Source organism: Sciurus vulgaris (genome assembly GCF_902686455.1).
Source record: "Sciurus vulgaris genome assembly, chromosome: 5".
Lineage (NCBI taxonomy): Eukaryota > Metazoa > Chordata > Mammalia > Rodentia > Sciuridae > Sciurus > Sciurus vulgaris.
The window spans coordinates 14,640,934-14,660,198 of NC_136465.1; the positions used below are offsets into that span (position 1 = coordinate 14,640,934).

The following is a 19,265-nucleotide window of genomic DNA, read 5'->3' on the forward strand; positions in this document are numbered from 1 at the left end:
GCACCTTTGCTGGGTTCTGGCCCCTCTTGAACCTCCCCCCGCTGCCCCTGGCCAGCTTCCGGGGCCTCCTCCATTTCCTCCCAGTTCCTGGGGCAGGTGGCCCTTCCTTCTGGTCTTCCCTGCTTCTCTGCCCCGCCTCCCTCCATCCTTTGGCCCTTCCAGGTAGCGCTTCCACCTCCCTGCCTCAGCCCACCACTGTCCCTCCGGTCTGTGGCCCCTCCGTGTCCTGGTCCCCTTCCCTGCCTCTGGCTTCATGTCACAGCACACGCTGGCCCACTGGCCGTGTCTGCACATGCTGAGCCTCTACACCCAGGCAGCCCTGGCCCAGATTGAGCAGGGGCATCTGGTGGGCACCATCCTCTGCCAAGGGGGCCCAGGGGTGAGCGCTCAGGCTCTTGCCCCCACCCCCCACCCAGCGCCAGGGCCTGGTGGACCCAATAGTTGGGGATGGGGTCAAAACCTGGGCAGAAGAAGGATGCCCATTGCTGGGGGAATCCTGGGGCCAGAGCTGGTGCTGCCGCGCATGAAGGTCCTGAGCCCTGGGGCAGAATGGAGGTTAGGTGGGGGGCAGGCATTGGGAGAAGAAGGAGGGCTTCAGAAGAGGAATTAGGTCAAGGATGTGGGTGGGTGGGTGAGAGGGGAGGTGGCATCTGCCACCGAGCTTCCTCCTGGCTCCAAAAGCATCTCCACACTTCCCTTCCCCTCCCCCTCCCCCAGGTCCTGGGAGAATTCTCCCGTATTCCCCCTCCCCCAGGGCCCCCACCCCAGGCATTGCCACAGGGGTGGGGGGTGGGGGGGCCGGCCTCAGCTGTCTGAAGGATGGAGGGGCTGGGGAAGCAGGGCTAGGTGCCCAGACGGCCGCGTGTGTGGGAGGGGATGTCCTCAGATGCCCTCCACCCGGCAGTCCCCGCTCTGACGTGGGTGCCCCCCCTCTCCCCGCCCGGATTAGTGGCAGCTTGGCCTGACTCTCCGGGGCTCCTTCCCCCGCCCTGCCTGCTGCCCACCCCTGGGCAGGGGGCTGCTCCACCCGAGGGGCACTGTGCTTGCCCAGGTAAGGGGTTCTGGGGTGGCAAGAGGGCAGCTGGCTGTGGGCACTGCTGTGCCTGTCAGCAGCAGTGTGTGTGTCAGCGTGTGCGTCAGTGCGCGAGGGGTCGGTGCGGGCTGGGCTGGGCCCACGCGTGTCCGGGGGAGCTGGTCAGCGTGCCGTGGCCCACTGTGCATGTGCTGGGTGGCTCTCCTTCTGTGTTTGTGTCTTTTGTGTGGCTCCTCAGCTGGGCTCCATCCTCAGACTCAGAACAGTCAGCTACAAGGACTCTGGCCTGTGGCATGGACTCCGAGGCAGGATGGGGAACCGGGTGGGCGTAGAAAGGGGGTCCTTCCCCCAGTCCCACTCCCATCAGCCCCTGGGCATTCCAGGCGCCTGTCCTGAGAGCCCTGGTTCAGTCCGAGGGCTGTGACCTGACAGGGCAGACGTGGCACCTGGGGGGTAGGGTGGGGGTGTATCTGTTCTGATCCCCCAGGACAGTCCCATCCCCTTTGGGGATGTCAGAAGCAAGCCAACAAGCCCTCAGGGCTCTGGACAGCCCAGGCTCTCTCACTCTGGACTCTTCCAGGCCCCAAGCCACAGCTCTTTCCCCTGGGGTTCTCCCACAAGCCTCCGCTGCTGAGGAGGCAGGCCAGAGGAACAGACGGGGACCGCAGGCACCCCAGCCCACCATTGCAACCTGGAGCCAATCTGGAAGCAGGAGGCCAGGTGCAGGGCCTTGGGCCCTAGCCCCTGTTAGACCCTCCACAATCATCTCCCTTGGCACACTCAGGTCTGGCCACCCCCAGGGGAGCTGGGGAAGGAGGGAGTGAGAGTAACTCAGACATGTAAACAATCCCTACCAGCTGGCCCTGCCACAGAACCAGCCTCTGGGGGAGGCAGGGGGCTGGGGGAATCCATGCCAACATGGCCCAAGTCCTGTCCGGTGCCCTTGCCTTTGGACCCCATCTCTTGGGGACCCTTCCTCTTCTCTGCAACTGGTGAAAGGTTCTCTGCCTTTGCTCCAGTCTCTCAGGAAGAAGGTTCTGAGATCCCCTTGGCTCCCCTCTCCAGCGATGGTGGTGTTGTGAGTGAAGGACCAGGCTATAGGCCTCCAGAACTCATCCCTTCCATGGGACAGGAGAGTGGGACGGGATGTCCCTTCTGTTTCAGGGTGGGTGAAGGCAGGCTGAGGACGGCTTCCACAGGGAGGCAGGGGAGTCCAGGGGCAGGAGGTGGGTGCCTGAGGGGAAGGGAAGCGCCCGTTGGGCGTGTGGGTTTCTGTGTGTGTCTGAATCTGTCTGTGTGTGTTTGAATCTGTCTGTTTGTGTCTGTGCTCTGGAACCACCCCCGCAGAGGAGCCGGGATGCTTCCTCGGGTGGAGGGTGCCCTGTTTGCCCATTTCCTCTCCTACTCGCTGCTCCCTCCCAGGAGCCACTCCCATAGGCTCCTCTCCAGCACCAGGCCTGGGAGCACTAGGAACACTGGGGATGCGGCTGACCCCACAAACCCTGGAATGCAAGGCCCGATGGAGCCTCTCTGGTCCCATCACCTCTCTGGGCACTTGGTGAATCCAAAGCTCTTAGACAGATTGGACAGAAGTCCCTCTCAGACTTCTAAGCACAGCACTTTGTGCCGTGTGGGCCTTGGAAAGGGGCTTGGGTGTCGGGACCATGAAGAGTAGCTTGGCCAGGTGAGGATGAGGTAGAGCAGACACCAGCCAGAGGGGTGTGCCCATGTGCCAGAGCTGGAGAGGACCGGGAGAGAGTGGTCCAGCAGGCACAGGCCCTGCTGGCGTGGGTCAGAGCGCCCATCACTGACCCGTGAGAACCCGACTGCCCCTGCCAGCTCTGGCACTGCCCCCTCCCAGCCGCCCCGCCCTGGTACCCCGGGGGGCACCCCGCCCCACCGTGGCCTGGTCCGGCCCCTCCCGCCCTTTGCTCCAGTTCCCGGGCTTGGCACCTATAGTGGGGGTGCTGCCCGCCTGCCAGGCTCCGGGGCCGGGCCCACGGGAGGGTGGGGCGGCTGGGAAGCTGGCACGCTGCCCCGGGGGAGCCTCTCTCGGCAGGCGCCCGGGTGCCGCGGGGGGAGGGGGGAACAAAGGGCTCATTCTCCCCGTGCGCAGCCGGTGGCATCGCCGGGGCGTTGGCGGAAGCCCCCGGGGCTCAGGAGGGGGCAGGCCCAGGCGGGGCCGCCGAATCACGGGCTCCTGTTTCCCGCAGGGTGCTGGAGGAGGAAACCGGCGGAACAGCTTCCCCACTCTCAGTTGCGCGTCTGGCGATGGCGATCAGAGGTCCTGCTGCGCTCTCCGCCGCGCTCTCCCTCCATTAGCCGCGCTGCGCGGTGCTGCGCCCTCGCTGGTGCCTCTCTCCTGGGTCACGGGATCGGCCCTCTTTCCAGGCACGACCCCCTTCCCCGGCCCCTCGACCTTTCCCCCAACTCCGCCATCTCCGACCCGGGGCGCGCGTTCCCCCCGGCCCGGCTCCTTCTCTCCCTCCGGGGGCACTCGCTCCCTAGCCCCGGCCCGGCCCTCCGCAAGGCGCAGCACGGAGTCTCGGCGTCCCATGGCGCAACCCACGGCCTCGGCCCAGAAGCTGGTGCGGCCGATCCGCGCCGTGTGCCGCATCCTGCAGATCCCGGAGTCCGACCCCTCCAACCTGCGGCCCTAGAGCGCCCCCGCCGCCCGGGGGGAAAGAGAACGCGAGCGCGCTGAGCAGCGAGCAGGAGAACGCGTCCTCGCCCGTCGGCCGGGAGGCCCCGAGCCGGCCCATGGGGAGCGGGTGTCCGGCACCGGCCAACAGGACCGCCGCCGCCCGCGCCGCGCCGGGTCCGTGAAGCCCAGGTAAGTGCCGAGAGGGGGCGCCCGGGGGGCACCGTGGCATCCTAATGTTCAGGGGACTCTCCCGGCGGGGAATTCCGAGCCGAGCCCGCGGCGCACGCAGGGAATGAGTTTCCCGTGCCCCTCTGGGCTGGGCCGCACATCCTCCCACCGAGAAGTTAGGATGCCCCTACTAGGGGCTGGACAGCTGGGAGTGGCGGCTCCGGAAAGCCCAGGCACCCTCTGCCACTGGTCCGCATCTCCCTCTCTGGGCTTCCGCGGGCCGGCGGAGAGAACTGCGCCAAGAGAGTGCTGCCGCTCTGGTGCCACCTGTCATCCTGGTCCCTCGCGCACACGTTCAATTTTCCCTCCCTTGCTTCTCTCTCTGGGGCCCAGCCCGCTTTCCCCGCCTCTTCCCCCCCCCCCCCCCCCCCCCCCCCCGCCAGGCTGCAGTTACCAGCGGCACCCCGGCGTTGCCGGCAGAGCGAGGGCAGCTTTAACCAACCCAGCCGCAACCTCTTAGTCCCTTGTCTTTTGCTGTCTCACTCTTCCCCTGACCAGCCACCACAGATCCTAGCCACATGGGCCGTTGTCCTGGGGCTCTGCGGGAATAAGCCAAGAAACTGGAGCGTGGGAAGTCTGATTCAGGGCTGCCCAGGTATAGGGAGACAGCAGCAAGCAGCCCTGGCCAGCTGCCCTTCCCAGTGACTCCAGTCTACCTGACTTACACGTCCCAGTCTTGTCTAGCTGGGGCTGGAGGCGGAGGTTGGCAAGCAGCACCCCCAAAACAACAAGCTGCTGTTTGGGAAGAGTCCCTGGAGACCTGAGCCCCCTTTTGTACCTGGGTATACTGAGGCTTAGAGGAGGAACAAGAAGACTTGCCCAAGGTCACACAGTAGGTGACAATCAGGGCCAGGATTCAGCCTTCCTGTGCTCCCACCTTCCACAGAGTTAAACTCTTGGGTTCCCTGGTTCTGTGAGGTCAGAACATGTCATCCTAGAAATGGCAGCCTCTGCTGAACATGCTCCCTCAAATTCAGGTGGGGACAGAATTTGGGGGAAGGGGGGAGCTCCCCATGCTGGAGCATCCCACCCAGACATGATCCTTCAGGCCACACATGGTAGGTTACATGATGCCTGGCTGTGGGCTGGCACTTGCCTTACTGGTCTGAGCCACTTTGGTGCTGCCAGGGCGGTGCCCGCTCTGTACCAGCAGTAAAATTGCTTGGGGCATGTGCCCAAGGAACTCATACTTCGGTGGTAATGCTCTAGGGACCCCCCTGGGAGAGCCCCATGAGGGCAGGAGAGTGATGGAGAGCACTCCCAGCTTCCTGAAGGACACCCCAGCCTGGGAGAAGACAGCCCCTGAGAACGGCATCGTGGGACAGGAGCCTGGTACTCCACTGCAGGATAGCCTGCGCCATGGGGCACTGTGCCTGGGAGAGCCCGCTCCCTTCTGGAGGGGCGTCCTGAGTACCCCAGACTCCTGGTTTCCTCCTGGCTTCCCTCAGGGCCCCAAGGACACACTCCCGCTGGTGGAGGGTGAGGGCCCCCGCAATGGGGAGAGGAAGACCAGCTGGCTGGGTAGCAAGGAAGGACTGCGCTGGAAAGAGGCGATGCTGGCCCATCCACTAGCCTTCTGCGGGCCGGCATGCCCGCCTCGCTATGGCCCCCTTATTCCTGAGCATAGTGGTGGCCACGCCAAGAGTGACCCTGTGGCCTTCCGACCTGTGCACTGCCCTTTCCTGCTGGAGACCAAGATCTTGGAGCGAGCTCCCTTCTGGGTGCCCACCTGCTTGCCGCCCTACCTAGTATCCAGTCTGCCCCCAGAGCGTCCATGTGACTGGCCCTTGGCCCCGCACCCCTGGGTGTACTCTGGAGGCCAGCCCAAAGTGCCCTCCGCCTTCAGCTTAGGCAGCAAGGTGAGTGCTGGAGCAGAGGGGGTAGGTACCTGGAGCTCAGGACACACAATGTAGCTTAACGGTGCCACTCTGCCTGGCCGTTCTGATGAAAGATGAGGCTCCTTCGCCTGGAGGAGTTCAGAGTTGTCCCCTGGAGTCAGCCTGTGCAGCCAGCCCCCTGAGCAGCTCTGTGTCACTGGTCCTCCCTTGCCCTCGGGCTTTTGCAGCCACTGACTCCCCACTGTCCATCCAGGCCAAGGCCTTGAAAACTCTGCCCTTCATATGTGTGGCCTTGTCCTGGGGCAGAGGATAGGCAAGGCCTCTGTCTACCTGGGAATGGGATGTGCTGGGGACCTCATGACTTGCACCTAAGGCTCCTCTCCCATAGGCAACCCCATTCCCAGTTTGAGATTTTAAAATACTTAAAAACTAGTATGGGTTAAGGCACCCAATCATCCAAATAGGTCCCAGGTGCCCACTGACGGTGTCAGCCATGAGCTGACGTTAGTTGTAGATTGTGGTGAAGTCCAAAAAATCCCCGGGGAGGCTCTGGAGGGATCCCAGGGCAATGAGGAACCACTGAGGGGACCCAGGGCAGTGCCATTTATCACCCAATCAGGGAGCTGCTCGGTGGTTTCGCAGCAGCAGTATTTTATTTATGACAACTGCTGGTGTTGGTCCTGCCTGTCCTTTTAAGTCCTGGGAACCAAGCCAGCACTAACTTAACTCTTTCTCCACTCTTAGGGCTTTTATCACAAGGATCCGAGCACTCTCAGGCTGGCAAAGGAGCCCTTGGTCACCTTGGAACCTGGCCTGCTGGGCTCAGCCCCTGGTGGGCACCTCCAGAGAGCCCGAGAGGCAGAAGGCCTTTCACTCCACCTGAGGGATGGGGAGACAGGAGCTGGCAGGCAGCAGAATCTTTGCCCACTTTTCCTGGGGCATCCAGACCCTGTTCCCCGGCCCCCCTGGCCCACTTGTCCCCCAGGCCTGGTTCATACTCTTGGCAATGTCTGGGCTGTGCCAGGCAGTGGCAGCCTTGGGTACCCCCTGGGGCCACCAGCCACACCCAGGTGCCCCTCTCCTGGGCCTCCCACTACCCAGGGGGGCTGTTGCTCATCCCACCCACCTGCTAGAGAGGGGGATCTTGGTTCCTGTGGAAAGTGCCAGGAGGGCCTGGAGGAGGGGACCAGTGGGCCCCGTGAATCCAGCGAGGCAGTGAGCAAGGTGCCTGGTCCCAGGGCCTGCCCGCCGAGCCACCACACCAAGCTGAAGAAGACGTGGCTCACGCGGCACTCGGAGCAGTTTGGGTGTCCAGGCGACTGTCCTGAGGAAGAGAAGAGTTCAGCTGCCCAGCTCCGGGCCCTCAAGAGGGCAGGCAGCCCTGAGGTCCAGGGAGCAGCTGGTGGCCCTGCCCCCAAGCGCCCACCTGATCCTTTCCCAGGCACCATGGGGCAGGGGACTGGAGGTTGGCAGGAGATGCTGGACACATCAGTAGGGAACAAGGCAGAGGCAGAACAGCATGAGGAACAGAAAGGTAAGGGCCGAGGGGGGCTTGGCAGCCTTACTGGGAGCAAGAGCCCAGCTGGGGCTCTGTGGGGGACAGGGTCCACAGGTGCTCTAAGACGGACTACACCCAGTTGTCCGTTTCCTGCCTCAATCTCTGGGGCTCTCTGGGGCTTCTCAGCATCTACAGCCAGAGCCTTCCGCCTTCCAGCTGATGATTGCCATCTCCCCATCTCCTGCCAAGCCATGGTGTGTTGGTGGCAGCCTGGGCTTTGGAGTCAAAGTGCCTGCTTCCTGACTTTGCTGATCAGTAGCTGTGCGACTTGGGCAAACAACTTCACCTTTCTGGGCCTCAGTTGTGTCATCTATAAAATGGGGATAAAAGATGTGCCTACCTCATGAACTTTGCTGCAAGGATTGAATACTGTAATAATTCACATCGAGGGCATGATAGAATTGGTGGCTCTTAGTAAACATTCAGTAAATATTCATTGCTGTGATTATTTGTGCTACAAATCCTGGTTTGAGCATCACCTCTCCTGAAGGATCCCCTGTCCTGCTTGTTGCCCAGCTGGATCACGGAGGCTCAGTTTGGACTCTCCACCGTTAGGACCTTGGGCACATCCTGGACTCTGCTGCTACATGATGTCTGTCCTTCACAGAGGGTTCTGGTACTGATGGGTTCTTTAAGATCACCTAATTTCCCAGCCTTCTGAACTACTGGCTGTGGATCAGGACTATCTCCTTGGCCTTGACCAAATACCTCTGCACCTGGCATGGGTCCGTCTGTGCCTCCCAGACCTCAGTCTGGTCTGGGAAGTAGTTGGCTCCCTCGCCTGCTTGGGTGACTGCACCTGTGGCCTGTGTTGAAACTTTCCAGCCTTCTCACTTTCCGGCACCCTCCATCCGTCTGTCCGCGTTGGGATTGTCCCCTCACGTTGTCACGCAGCCAGCGGTATCGCCTAAACGCGCGGTGGAGCTTCCAGACTCTACACTGGAAGGATCCCACACTTGTGTGAGGACCATCGCTCCAGTTGCTCAAAGCCCTGGGCCTGATACCAGACACCCCTTCCCTTGGCATCAGGCCATGCCAGGCATGAGAGACCGAGTCAGGAATAAAAACAGAGGAAGGCAGGCCACTGCTCAGTCTGTGTGTGAACCTTCTGGCTTCCTGGCCTGCTCTTGCTGGTTCTGCATTACGCCTCCCAGGCCTGGGGCAAGAGCCTGGACTGAGTGTATTGAAGGGGTGGGTGCTGAGATGGGGGCTGGGCTTGGCATGAGCCCCAGAAACCTAAACTCCTGACCAGCTGCACTGTCCCCTTAGGACCCCAAGATGGCAGGACCAGCCTGAAGGACCCCGGACTTCAGGACATACCTTGCTCAGCCCTGTCGGCAGGCATCACTCAATGCCAAAGCTGTGCCCAGGCAGCTGGAGAGGTGGGCGGGCCGACCTGCCACTCCCGGCGCCCTCGGAGGTGAGCCTTGCCTTGGCTGCCCCAGCATCCCCTCCTCTGGCCTGGGGCTCCCTCCTCACATGCTTTTGCCTGGTCTACAGATTGCCTCTGGGAGGGGAGCATCGGCAGGAGGAAGACTCCCCGAGCAGCTCTGAGGAGGGAGGAGGGTCTGGCCCTGAAGCTGGACTCAGCAGGGGCCTCGCCAAGCACCTGCTGAGTGGTTTGGGGGACCGACTATGCCGCCTGCTGCGGAGGGAGCGGGAGGCCCTGGCCTGGGCGCAGCGCGAAGGTGAGCCGGCCTCCCTCTCCGCCGCGCCCCTCCCCCCACGCCGTGGCTTCCCAGGCCCGCCGTGGCCTCAGGAGAGCTCCTGCCTCGTCTGTCCTGACTCCTGACTCGGTCTCTTAGTCAACGCTGAGGTTTCTGGCTTGGGTGGGGGATGCTGGGAAGTGTAAAACCTGGTCCAGCCCAATTCCCAGAGAGCCTTAGGGCTTGTGGGGAAAGCAGGGCCAAGTGCAAGTGTCTGCAGGAACCTGGGAGGCGGGGAGGCTTACTGGGGTGGTGAGGCGCATGGGCCCGGGAGGCTGGTGGGATTCCTGCTGATGTTAAAGACTGGAGGGCGTGCAGTGCGGTCCTCAGCTCCAGGCTGTCCCTCGGGCTTGCCTCTACTGCACCCCAGTGGTCTCTAACACACAGCCCTGGGCCTGCCTGGCGCTGGAAGGGGCGGGGTGTAGAGATCACTTGTGGCTCCTCTTGCCCCAGAAAGTCCAGCACCCTAATTTTCTTCAGCCAGCTACTGTCAGCTTCTGTTGGCTCCTATTGTTCCCAGCTGGATTCCCAGTATGCACACCCATCTATCCTTCCCTTCCCAGATCTCCCCCAGCTTGTCCATCCCCTGGGGCCGTGGCGCTGGCTGTTCCCAGTCTGGAATACCCTGCTCCTCCCTTCCTACCTGGTGCATGAAAACTTACTCATACTTTGGGGCCCACTTGTGAAGTTGCCCCACCACACCTCGCTCCTGGCACATAGTCACCGTGTGTCAGTGGGTCCATCTCACCACCTGGAGCATGAGTCTTGGGAGGGCAGGGACCCAGTCCTGAGCAGCTGGAAGTCCCCACCCCAGCACATGTCCAGGTGCTTGCTGAATGGGTACAAAGATGGCTTAATCTGAAATTTTGCTCTTAAAAATAAAATCCACTCCTATGGGTAAAGACAGATGTGGCTCTTGAGGTTCCCTCTGAAAACACAGCGTCCCCTGCAGGAAAGTCCACCTGAGCAGTGGCCATGTCCTTCTGTTTCTGGTAGCAAGTAGGGCTCGGGAGGCAGGGAGTTGGATGAAGGAATGTGCTGGAAGTGGTATGGATTATTAATTCAGGCCCAGTGGCGAAATCTCTGGACAGGCCTGGGAAGCTAAAGCCCCCGCTGTCCTGGAGGGCTTTGCCTGAGGGGGTGGTTTCTGCAGGGGGGTTCTTGTCAGGGGCTGCTGAGTAAGTAGGGGGGAATCAAGGGGCCTGTCTCCCTCCTCAGGTGGCTCTCGCTGGAAACTGCTCCGTGCTCCTCCCCACTCTACCTGGAGGCTTCCCATGTGAAGCTGAAGGGGCATTGTCTTCAGCCCCCTGACCCTGATCTCTCCTGTGGTCAGCAGGCCGGGGGCCAGCCATGACTGAGGACAGCCCGGGCACGCCTCGCTGCTGTAGTCGTTGCCACCATGGACTCTTCAACACTCACTGGAGATGCCCCCGCTGCAGCCACCGGCTGTGTGTGGCCTGTGGTCGCATGTCTGGTGCTGGGAGGGCCCGGGACAAAGCAGGTAGGGAGAGGCCAAGGGGCTGAGAGTGGGTGGGCAGAGAGGGAGGCTGCTGAGGGCCTGCACTAGGGCGTGCGGCCATTTCCTGGCTGCCTCTCTCTGAAGAGCCTCCCCCCTGCCCAGCCCAGGCCTCAGCCACAGCTGCTCCTTGCCCCGTAGAGCAGAACTTTCCCTCTCCTCAGATCAAGGGCCACGCCTGTATCCTTGCCCACCCTTAAGAGAAGTCGGGTGCCTACTCTATGCCTCCCATTTTGCTCAGCTTGCATCTTTTTAAACCTGTTGTAACACTGTGAGGTGGGTATGATTGCCTCCATTTTCCAGATAAGAAAAACTCAGAGAGGTTAAGTGATTTGCCCATGACCAACAGCTAGTAAATGTTACAGCCAGGATTTAGACTTAGACCTTCTGACTGTATCCCATTCTTTTCATAATTCTTGGTTTTCTTTTCCTTGTTTCAACCCAACCACCTGAGTTCTTGAAGTTTATCAGTGTTCCAAGAGATATGGCTAAAAAAATTTCCAGAATCAGAAACATTCTGGAACATTCTCTGCCACATGACCACTTTGAGATTTTGCAGTATCTCAGCATATGAAAGCTTTTGCTTTCTGTAGGCAAAGAATCCTGTGTCACTCTGTGCCTAAGTTTCCCAGAAAGCAACAAGCTTTATGGCTTGTTGAGCCCCTGATTTAATATCATGTCCTTGGCCTGCTTCCCTGACCTTAACCCATGGTTACCTTGCTTTCTGGACCTGCAGCTTCTCCCTTCCCACCCCACAGGCTCTCCAGAGCAGTTCACGGAGGAGTGTGCCCAGGAGGCTGGGCACACTGCCTGTTCTCTGATGCTGACCCAGTTTGTCTCTAGCCAGGGTGAGCCATCATGGAGGGGTGGAGCGTGCAGTGGGTGGGTCCTGAGGGAGACCAGCTTCCTGTCTGGTTGTCCCTCACCCTGGTGCCATGCCCTCTCGGTTGCTGGCCTACACTCCCCACCAACCTCCCACTCTTCTCTCTACCCCCAGTGTTGACAGAACTGAGCACTGCCATGCACCAGGTCTGGGTCAAGTTTGACATCCGGGGTCATTGCCCCTGCCAAACTGATGCCCGGGTGTGGGCCACTGCAGATGGAGTCCAGCAGGTAAGAACCAGGGCATGGCTCCGTTGACAAAGACTGACAGGAGGCCCCAGGATTGGGTAGCGTGCCTTGTAAGGGGCTGGGCCTTCTCTTAATGGGGATGAAGAGGGTCACAGAAGCCAGTGGAATTTGGCTACTTCGTCACTTCTCCTGGGGGTTAGAATCCTAGCAGGGAGGGCCAGCCACACCTCCACACCCCCTTACTCCCTGCCTGCATTGAGTCCTGTTCCAGTTCATGCTTCTTCTAGTTCCGTGTTTCCAGCACCAAGCGCAGTAGATACTCAACATGCACGTTGCCAAGTTTTTATGAAGTTCGTGTTTTTATGATAAAAGTTATCATTCTTGCCTGTGTGGTGGCATATGCCTGCAATCCCAGCAGCTCAGGAGGCTGAGGCAGGAGGATCTTGAGTTCAAAGCCAGCCTCAGCAAAAGCAAGGCACTAGCAGCTCAGTGAGACCCTGTCTCTAAATAAAATACGAAATAGGGCTGAGCAGCTGGCTCAGTGGTCGAGTGCCCCTGAATTCAATCCTTGGTACCAAAAAAGAAAGAAAGGAAGAGAGAGAGAGAGACAGAGAGAGAGAGAAAAGGAAGGAAGGAAGGAAGGAAGGAAGGAAGGAAGGAAGGAAGGAAGGAAGGAAGGAAGGAAGGAAGGATGGGAGAAAAGAAAAGAAAGAAATACTTCTCTAAGCACATTTTGTGTATCAGACCCTGTGCCCCATACCCCTTGTGGAAACTTTGGGAAGTACAAAGCATGAGGAAGAAAACAATAATGACCTTGCATGTCATCATTAACATTTTGACATATTTCTTTCCAGTCATTGGTTAATATGTTTATTTGCATTTATTTTAGTATACTTTAGATCATACTGTATGGAGAAGTCCATGAGTAGTTTCTTCTCTCCTCACATTATATCCTATAATACTTACAGCTGTGAACACAATTTTAGGACTTACAAGCAGTCACCATTAATTCTTGGGGGTTGAGTTGAGTTGTAGCTGCCATTTTAAAAACCTCTGCTTGGATTGGGAATTTAATAGAAGGAGCCGACAGAGAAGACTCCCTCAACTCCACAACCTTCCTGCAATGGGGATCCCAACAGGACCAAGGACATCAAAGAGGGTGAGTGGCTCCTCGGACAGTGATGCAGTGGGGCAGGGGGCAGCAGAAGGGTCCAGGAACAAGCTGCCGTTGCTTTAGAAAATGGCCACCCTTATTGGGCATGGTGGCACACGCCTGTAATCCCAGCAACTCAGGAGGCTGAGTCAGGAGAATCACAAATTTGAGGTCAGCCTCAGCAACTGAGCAAGGCTCCGTCTCAAAATAAAAATATAAAAAGGGCAGGCGGGATATAGCTCAGTGGTAAAGTGCCCCTGGTTCAATCCCCAGTACCCACCCCGCAAAAAGAAGAAAGAAGACAGCCATCCCCACCTCCACCCCACCTCCACTGGAGACAGGTCTCCCAGCTTCCTCTCCAGTCAGACTGTGGTTCTAGGCCAGAGTTTCAAGAGGCTCTGGAGCTGCCTTTGGGCGAAGGTTAGGAGGTCCCCTCAGTTAGGATGGCGGATGCTGTGAGGAGAGCAGACCCGCCACATGAGTGGGAGCCGCCTTGTGAGGCAAAGGGAAAGGGCCAAAAGGGAAGTCCCTTACGATTCTCTTCCCCAGCAGAGACCCCAGACTCCACTGAGACCCCGACAGAGGACCGTGCCAGCCGAGGGCCCCTGCCTTGTCCCTCTCTCTGTGAACTGCTGGCCTCTACTGCTGTCAAACTCTGCCTGGGGCACGAGCGGATCCACATGGCCTTTGCCCCCGTTACTCCTGCTCTGCCCAGCGTGAGCAAGGGCACGCAGGGAGGGCTGGGAGTCTGGGGACCAGAGACAGGGCCACAGTCTCTGTGGGGCCAGATGGGTCCTGAGCCCTGCTGCCCTGCTTCCCTCCCTGCCCACAGGATGACCGCATCACCAACATCCTGGACAGCATCATTGCCCAGGTAGTGGAACGGAAGATCCAGGAGAAAGCCCTGGGGCCCAGCCTTCGAGCAGGGCCGGGCCTGCGCAAGGGCCTGAGCCTGCCCCTCTCACCAGTGAGGCCCCGGCTGCAGCCCCCGGGGGCCTTGCTGTGGCTGCAGGAGCCCAGGCCTCGGCGAGGTTTCCGCCTCTTCCAGGAGCACTGGAGGCAGGGCCAGGTGAGCTTCCCAGCACCTCAGCTCGCCCCCTGCAGGCCGGTTATCCGCCCCAGCTGTCCGGGTGGTCACGACACGCCCGGTCCCGCCACGGTGGGCTTCCGCTCATCCTCCCATGTCCTGTCCTCCTTCCTTCCCCACCGCAGCCCGTGTTGGTGTCAGGGATTCAGAGAACACTGCGGGGCAACCTGTGGGGGATGGGAGCGCTGGGAGCACTTGGAGGCCAGGTGCAGGCGCTGACCCCCCACGGGCCCCCCAAGCCCACAAGCCTGGACAGCACAGCCTTCTGGGAGGGATTTTCTCAGCCCGAGAGTAAGTATTCCCAACGTGGGGTGGCAGGAGGTAGGGCCCAGGGCAGGGACCATACTTGTGCGTTGCTACCACTGGGACAGGGACCCAGGGGCCAAGCTCCTCCTAGGCCAATGGCCTTCTGTCTTCTCCCCCAGTGCGCCCAAAGTCAGACGAGGGCTCTGTCCTCCTGCTGCACCGAGCTCTGGGAGATGAGGACATCAGCAGGTGTGTGGAATACCAAGGCCAGCCCCGTCTCTACCACCATCCTGTTCCTGTCCTCCCACCCCTCCTCCTTCAGCACCCCCCACCCCCGAGACCCTCAGTGCTGTCAGCTTCCCCTCCGGAGTCACCTCGTGTGGTGGGGGAGTGTCTGGTGGGGCCCGTGGCATTCAGGTTGGACCTGCTGAGCATGAAGCCTGCTGCCCGCAGGGTGGAGAACCTGGCGTCCAGCCTGCCCCTCCCTGAGTACTGTGCCCCCCACGGGAAACTCAACCTGGCTTCCTACCTCCCGCCGGGCCTCGCCCTGCATCTGCTGGAGCCCCAGCTCTGGGCGGCCCATGGTGAGTACAGTGCCCTGCCACTCCTGGCCATTCCCTGCCCTCACCTTGTATCTGTCATCTTGGGGTACACTGGTGTCCCTGCCAAGGTCCTGGGGCCCACAGTGCTTCTTTTATTCTGTTCCAAACCATCCATTCTCCATCTGCGTGCAGGTGTGAGCTCACACCGTGGACACCTGGGGACCAAGAACCTCTGCGTGGAGGTGGCTGACCTGGTTAACATCCTGGTTCATGCAGAGGCACCACTGCCTGCTTGGCACCGGGCACAGAAAGGTGGGTCAGCTAGATGCCACGGCACATGCCTATAATCCCAGCTACTTGGAATGCCGAGGCAGGAGGATCAGAACTTAGTGAGACTCGGTCTCAAAATAAAATAAAAAGGGTTTGGGGTGTAGCTCAGTGGCACTTGCCTATAGTGTGTGAGACTGACCCTGGTTTCAATATCCAGGACCATTAAAAAAAAAAGGAGAGGAAAAGAAAAGAAAGACGTTGCTCTTGGGCTGGGGAGCAGAGGGGGAACAAGCTAGTGACAAAGGTGCCTTTCTCCACCTGCTCTGGGCCCACCTGAGCCATCTGTCTCCTGCAGATTTCCTTTCAGGCTTGGATGGGGAGGGACTCTGGTCTCCTGGTAGCCAGGTCAGCACCGTGTGGCACGTGTTCCGGGCACAGGACGCCCAGCGCATCCGCCGCTTTCTCCAGATGGTGAGGAGGGAACCGGGAAACCTCCCCGCCCCCTTTCCAGCCCGGGAACTTGTCTTGTGTACCTGAGTCCTTGTCTCATGTGCTTGCTCCCCACCCCAGCCCCTCAGGTGAGCCGGACTGCCCCAACTCATTCAACCAGGGGTGGGGAAGGCAGACTAGGACCCCCATGCTGTGGAGGGACTCTGAAGGAAGAGGAGGGTGTAGCAGGAGCCTGGGGACCTAATGGTGTAGACTGGGCATTGTGCTAAGGGCCTTGGGTACTTTAATGTCCCCCCGTAGCTCTCCCTCTGCCCTGTCTCATTTTGTTGACCAGAAAGTGGAGGTTCATGGTAGAGCTGAGCTCGGAGCTTCAGTCTTCTCCGACCCAGGTCACTACTATGTGCTCCTCCTGGGCCAGGCAGCTTCCCCTTCCTGGGCTCTGGGGGTGTGAGACTGGCAGAAGGCCAAGGGGAACCCTGCTGCTCCCCTTTCATGGCTCCACCCTATGAGGAGGGACTGCCCAAGGGAGATGCTGGCTAGGTAGAGGGCGGAGGGAGATAGACCAGGTGACAGATAGAGGAGAGACCCAGCCAGGACAGGGGCCTTGTGCTGCAGAGTCCAGCTGGGCCCCAGTTATCCTGGGGAAAAGACTTCCACGAAGTGTCACCCCTCTAAGGCACACGCGCCAAGGTGCTGTCCCCACCACTCCTGCACACACCTACAGAGGCACACACGGATGCTGGGACATCCAGAAGGGAACAGACAGGCACACCGTCATAAACACATAGCCTCGTCTGGTCAGGGTGTGGTTGGCTGTGGGCAGTCCCATATGGCCCAACACGATGATTCATGGGAGAGGGCTGAGGGGGTACATTCTCACAGGGTGGCCTGGGAACACACTGCTGTAGCCTCAGGATGGACTTGAATCTCTGGGCAAAGGAACCTTGGCACCTGGCTGGCACATCTCTAGGGTCTAGTCTGGTTCACCAGCCTTCCCTGCCCCCCTCTGCCCAGTCTTGTAGCTCTAAGCCCAGGGACAATGGCTGAGGTCCTAGCTGAAGGGGGTGGATCTAGCCGGTGGCCAGTTGGAGCATGATGCTGGCGTTCACCTCAGCAGGTGTTCCCTGGGTACCTCCTCCCGTGGCCTCCACGAGTCCCTGCCTGTCCTAGGAGCTCTGGTTGGGCTAGTGTCGGCCCCCATAGCAGTTCCTGCTGCAGAGGCCCTGGTCTGAACAAGCAAGCCTGTCCACCCACTGGGAACCAGATCCTCTGTGTGGCCTTGCCCTTCTGGATCCAGGATCTTAGAGTGCCTTGAGTGTCTTGGATTGTCTCCCCAGGAGCCACAGCTCCCTGTTCCCCCACCTTAGCATAGGGCAGGCTAGTCACAGATGCGACGGTAACGCCTGGTGTAGCAGTTTATGAATGGGGATCATGCAGGACATCTTGCTGGATTTTGGGGAAAGGAGCACCATTGAGAGAGAGCAGGGGCCACCCAGGGCCACAGAGACTGGGCAAGGCAGCTGGCTCCAGGGAAAGCAGGATTAGACCCTCAGCTCCAGTGCCCTCAATCCCTTCCTCTAAGCTCCTTCCAGCTGAATGTTCGTTGGGACACCCTGAGCTGACCCTGCCCTACCGCCAGCCCCTTTCTCTCCCATCCTGTGCCCTCCCCTGCCTGCCCTTCGAGATCTGACTGTCCCGGCTCTCTCCTGCACCCCTGGCTTCTGTGAAGCACATGTCCCCGTCCTCCTGTGGCCCCCTTCCCTCCCACCTCTGGCTCATCTCCCCTTCTCTTCCCTGAGGTGTGCCCTGCTGAGGCGGGGGCCCTGGAGCCTGGTGCCCCAGGCAACTGCTACCTGGACGCGGGGCTGCGTCGGCGCCTACGGGAGGAGTGGGGCGTGAGCTGCTGGACCCTGCTGCAGGCCCCCGGAGAGGCCGTGCTGGTGCCGGCAGGGGCGCCCCACCAGGTGCTTCCCCTGTGGGCGGGGCTCCGCAGGGTGGTCAGGGTATCAGAAGCAAGTGACAAGAGACCACCAGGGTCTTATAGCATTCTCTCCAGGCCCCAGAGTTAGGCAGGGCAGGGAGCCATGGCCTGCGGTAGGAAGCAGACAGAAGCTGTGGGGTCTTGAAGTCATCGAGTCTAAGTGGCCACACCCCAGGGCCTCCTCGGTGGCCCTCTGGCATCCCCTTGGTCTGGTTTAGGACACACTGTATCCCGGACCTCTCTTCTGAGAGTTGGGTGGGGACATCAGAGGAAGTAGACCTCAGGGACCAGAGAAGTAGGGAGAGGGTGCATGACCTTGAGCCTCCACTGACCCTCCTGCCCATGTCCTCCCTGGCACAGGTGCAGGGCCTGGTGAGCACAGTCAGCGTCACCCAGCACTTCTTGTCCCCTGAGACTTCTGCCCTCTCTGCTCAGCTCTGTCACCAGGGACCCAGCCTGCCTCCTGACTGCCACCTGCTTTATGCCCAAGTGAGTGTGACACTGGCCGGCAGGCTGAGTGTGCTGTCCAAGTCCCCCTGGGACACGGCGCTGTGGTGGGCAGGCCAGACCCGGCTCCGTGCCAGGTGGGCAGTCAGGCTCCTATGCAGGGAGAGGGTTTCCTTGAGGGGGAGGGGGAGCTGCGGGTCCTGGAATGTGATTGAAAATTCCTGTCCTCTCTCTTTTTCCTAGATGGACTGGGCGGTGTTCCAAGCAGTGAAGGTGGCTGTGGGGACATTAGAGGAGGCCAAATAGGGGACATGGGGGTGGGGTGGGGTGGCAGGCAGGTAGTCCAGGTGCTCCATCTGCTGCAGCTTTGCCTCGCGCGGCTTCAGCCAGGGAAGGTGCCGGGGGACTTGGGGACTTTTGGTCAATCCCACAAACACCACTCTGGCACAAGCAGGGTACCCCACTCCTCACCCTTGCCTGGGTCCTAACACCCACAACCACAGTGCCACCGAAGCAGCTCGCACTCACCTTTGCAGGCTGGCACCTGCTCCACCCTCCACCCCTCTCCATATTAAGGGTGACTGACTCCCTTTAACGCCTGCACCCCGGCACAGGAGACAAACAGCCCTTCTTTGGGGGACCTCGGGCATCGTTCTGGCCTAAGCAACACTTCCTTCTGCTGCCTCATCCCCTGCTGTCCTGCCCTGGCCTCCAGTTCTGCTTATCGCACCTGGGCTCTCGGGCAGCTCTTCCCACTGCAGACCTGCTGGACTGGGGGCCCCCACAATTCTTCTCTCCTGCCAGAAGAGCTGTGAAGTGTGGGTGCGGGGAGGAGATGGCATCAGGGACTGCCTGGCTTGGCTGGAGAGGACACCGTGATGCCACCCCTGCCCCCTCCTCCTGCCTTCGTGATTTCCATTAAACTCTTGTTCTGTGACTGCTGCCAGTGTGGTTGGCCCTGCTCCTGCAGACCACGTGGCCTAGGGAGGGAGGAGAGCCGAGGCAGAGAGGGAGCAGGTAGGGACTGGGGACCTAGTGACAGGGACCTCGAATACCACTGCCTGCTTTTCTTCTGGGAGTCTGGGCTCCTGGAGCCTCCCAGGGAGTTGCCCCCTGAAGATGCTCCTGACTGTGACAGCAGGCAAGACAGTCCCGGGCACAGCACTGAAGTGGCCTCCCTGGGCAGCACTGGCCTGTGGACTCTGGAGCCCCACTGCTTCCAGCAAACTCCCAGCTTCTCCACAGCTGCCCTCCTGTCTGCCCTGACCTGGAGGGAAATCCAGGAAGCCCTGCCCAGCTGACTACCCTTGGTGGCCACAGTGCCCAAGGCTGAGCTTCACTGCCATTCTGCTCCCGCCCGCCGTCCCTGGGCCCTTCTGGTGTGGCTCTCCCTCTGCCCTCCCCTGTGTATCTCAGCCAGCTCTTGGCAGACCTACTTGTTCCTGCTGTGGTTTGGGGATTTTTTATTAAATAAAATTTTTTATTATAAATGTAA

The 19,265-nt window shown here is 60.2% G+C and overlaps 2 protein-coding genes across 3 annotated transcripts; both read left to right on the plus strand.

The window, feature by feature from the left end:
- The first annotated feature begins 3,246 nt into the window (after nt 1-3,246).
- HRURF (HR upstream open reading frame) lies at nt 3,247-3,695 on the plus strand. Its single transcript, XM_079142361.1, has one exon. It carries the CDS (start codon nt 3,589-3,591, stop codon nt 3,691-3,693), a length of 105 nt encoding a protein of 34 aa, XP_078998487.1. The 5' UTR covers nt 3,247-3,588; the 3' UTR covers nt 3,694-3,695.
- Nucleotides 3,696-3,725: 30 nt separating this feature from the next.
- On the plus strand, nt 3,726-19,265 carry HR (HR lysine demethylase and nuclear receptor corepressor). Of its 2 annotated transcripts, none has more exons than XM_079142359.1 (19): nt 3,726-3,866; nt 5,115-5,764; nt 6,488-7,277; nt 8,571-8,721; nt 8,802-8,989; nt 10,341-10,508; nt 11,282-11,371; nt 11,521-11,636; nt 12,672-12,753; nt 13,300-13,463; nt 13,580-13,816; nt 13,960-14,125; nt 14,260-14,329; nt 14,534-14,664; nt 14,815-14,934; nt 15,248-15,363; nt 17,142-17,306; nt 17,684-17,812; nt 18,014-19,265. In XM_079142359.1, the coding sequence occupies exons 2-19, from the start codon at nt 5,153-5,155 to the stop codon at nt 18,074-18,076; spliced, it is 3,558 nt and encodes a 1,185-aa protein (XP_078998485.1). In that variant the 5' UTR covers nt 3,726-3,866; nt 5,115-5,152; the 3' UTR covers nt 18,077-19,265. The 2 variants fall into 2 exon arrangements, with proteins under 2 accessions (XP_078998485.1, XP_078998486.1); XM_079142360.1 differs by having other exon boundaries at nt 10,344-10,508.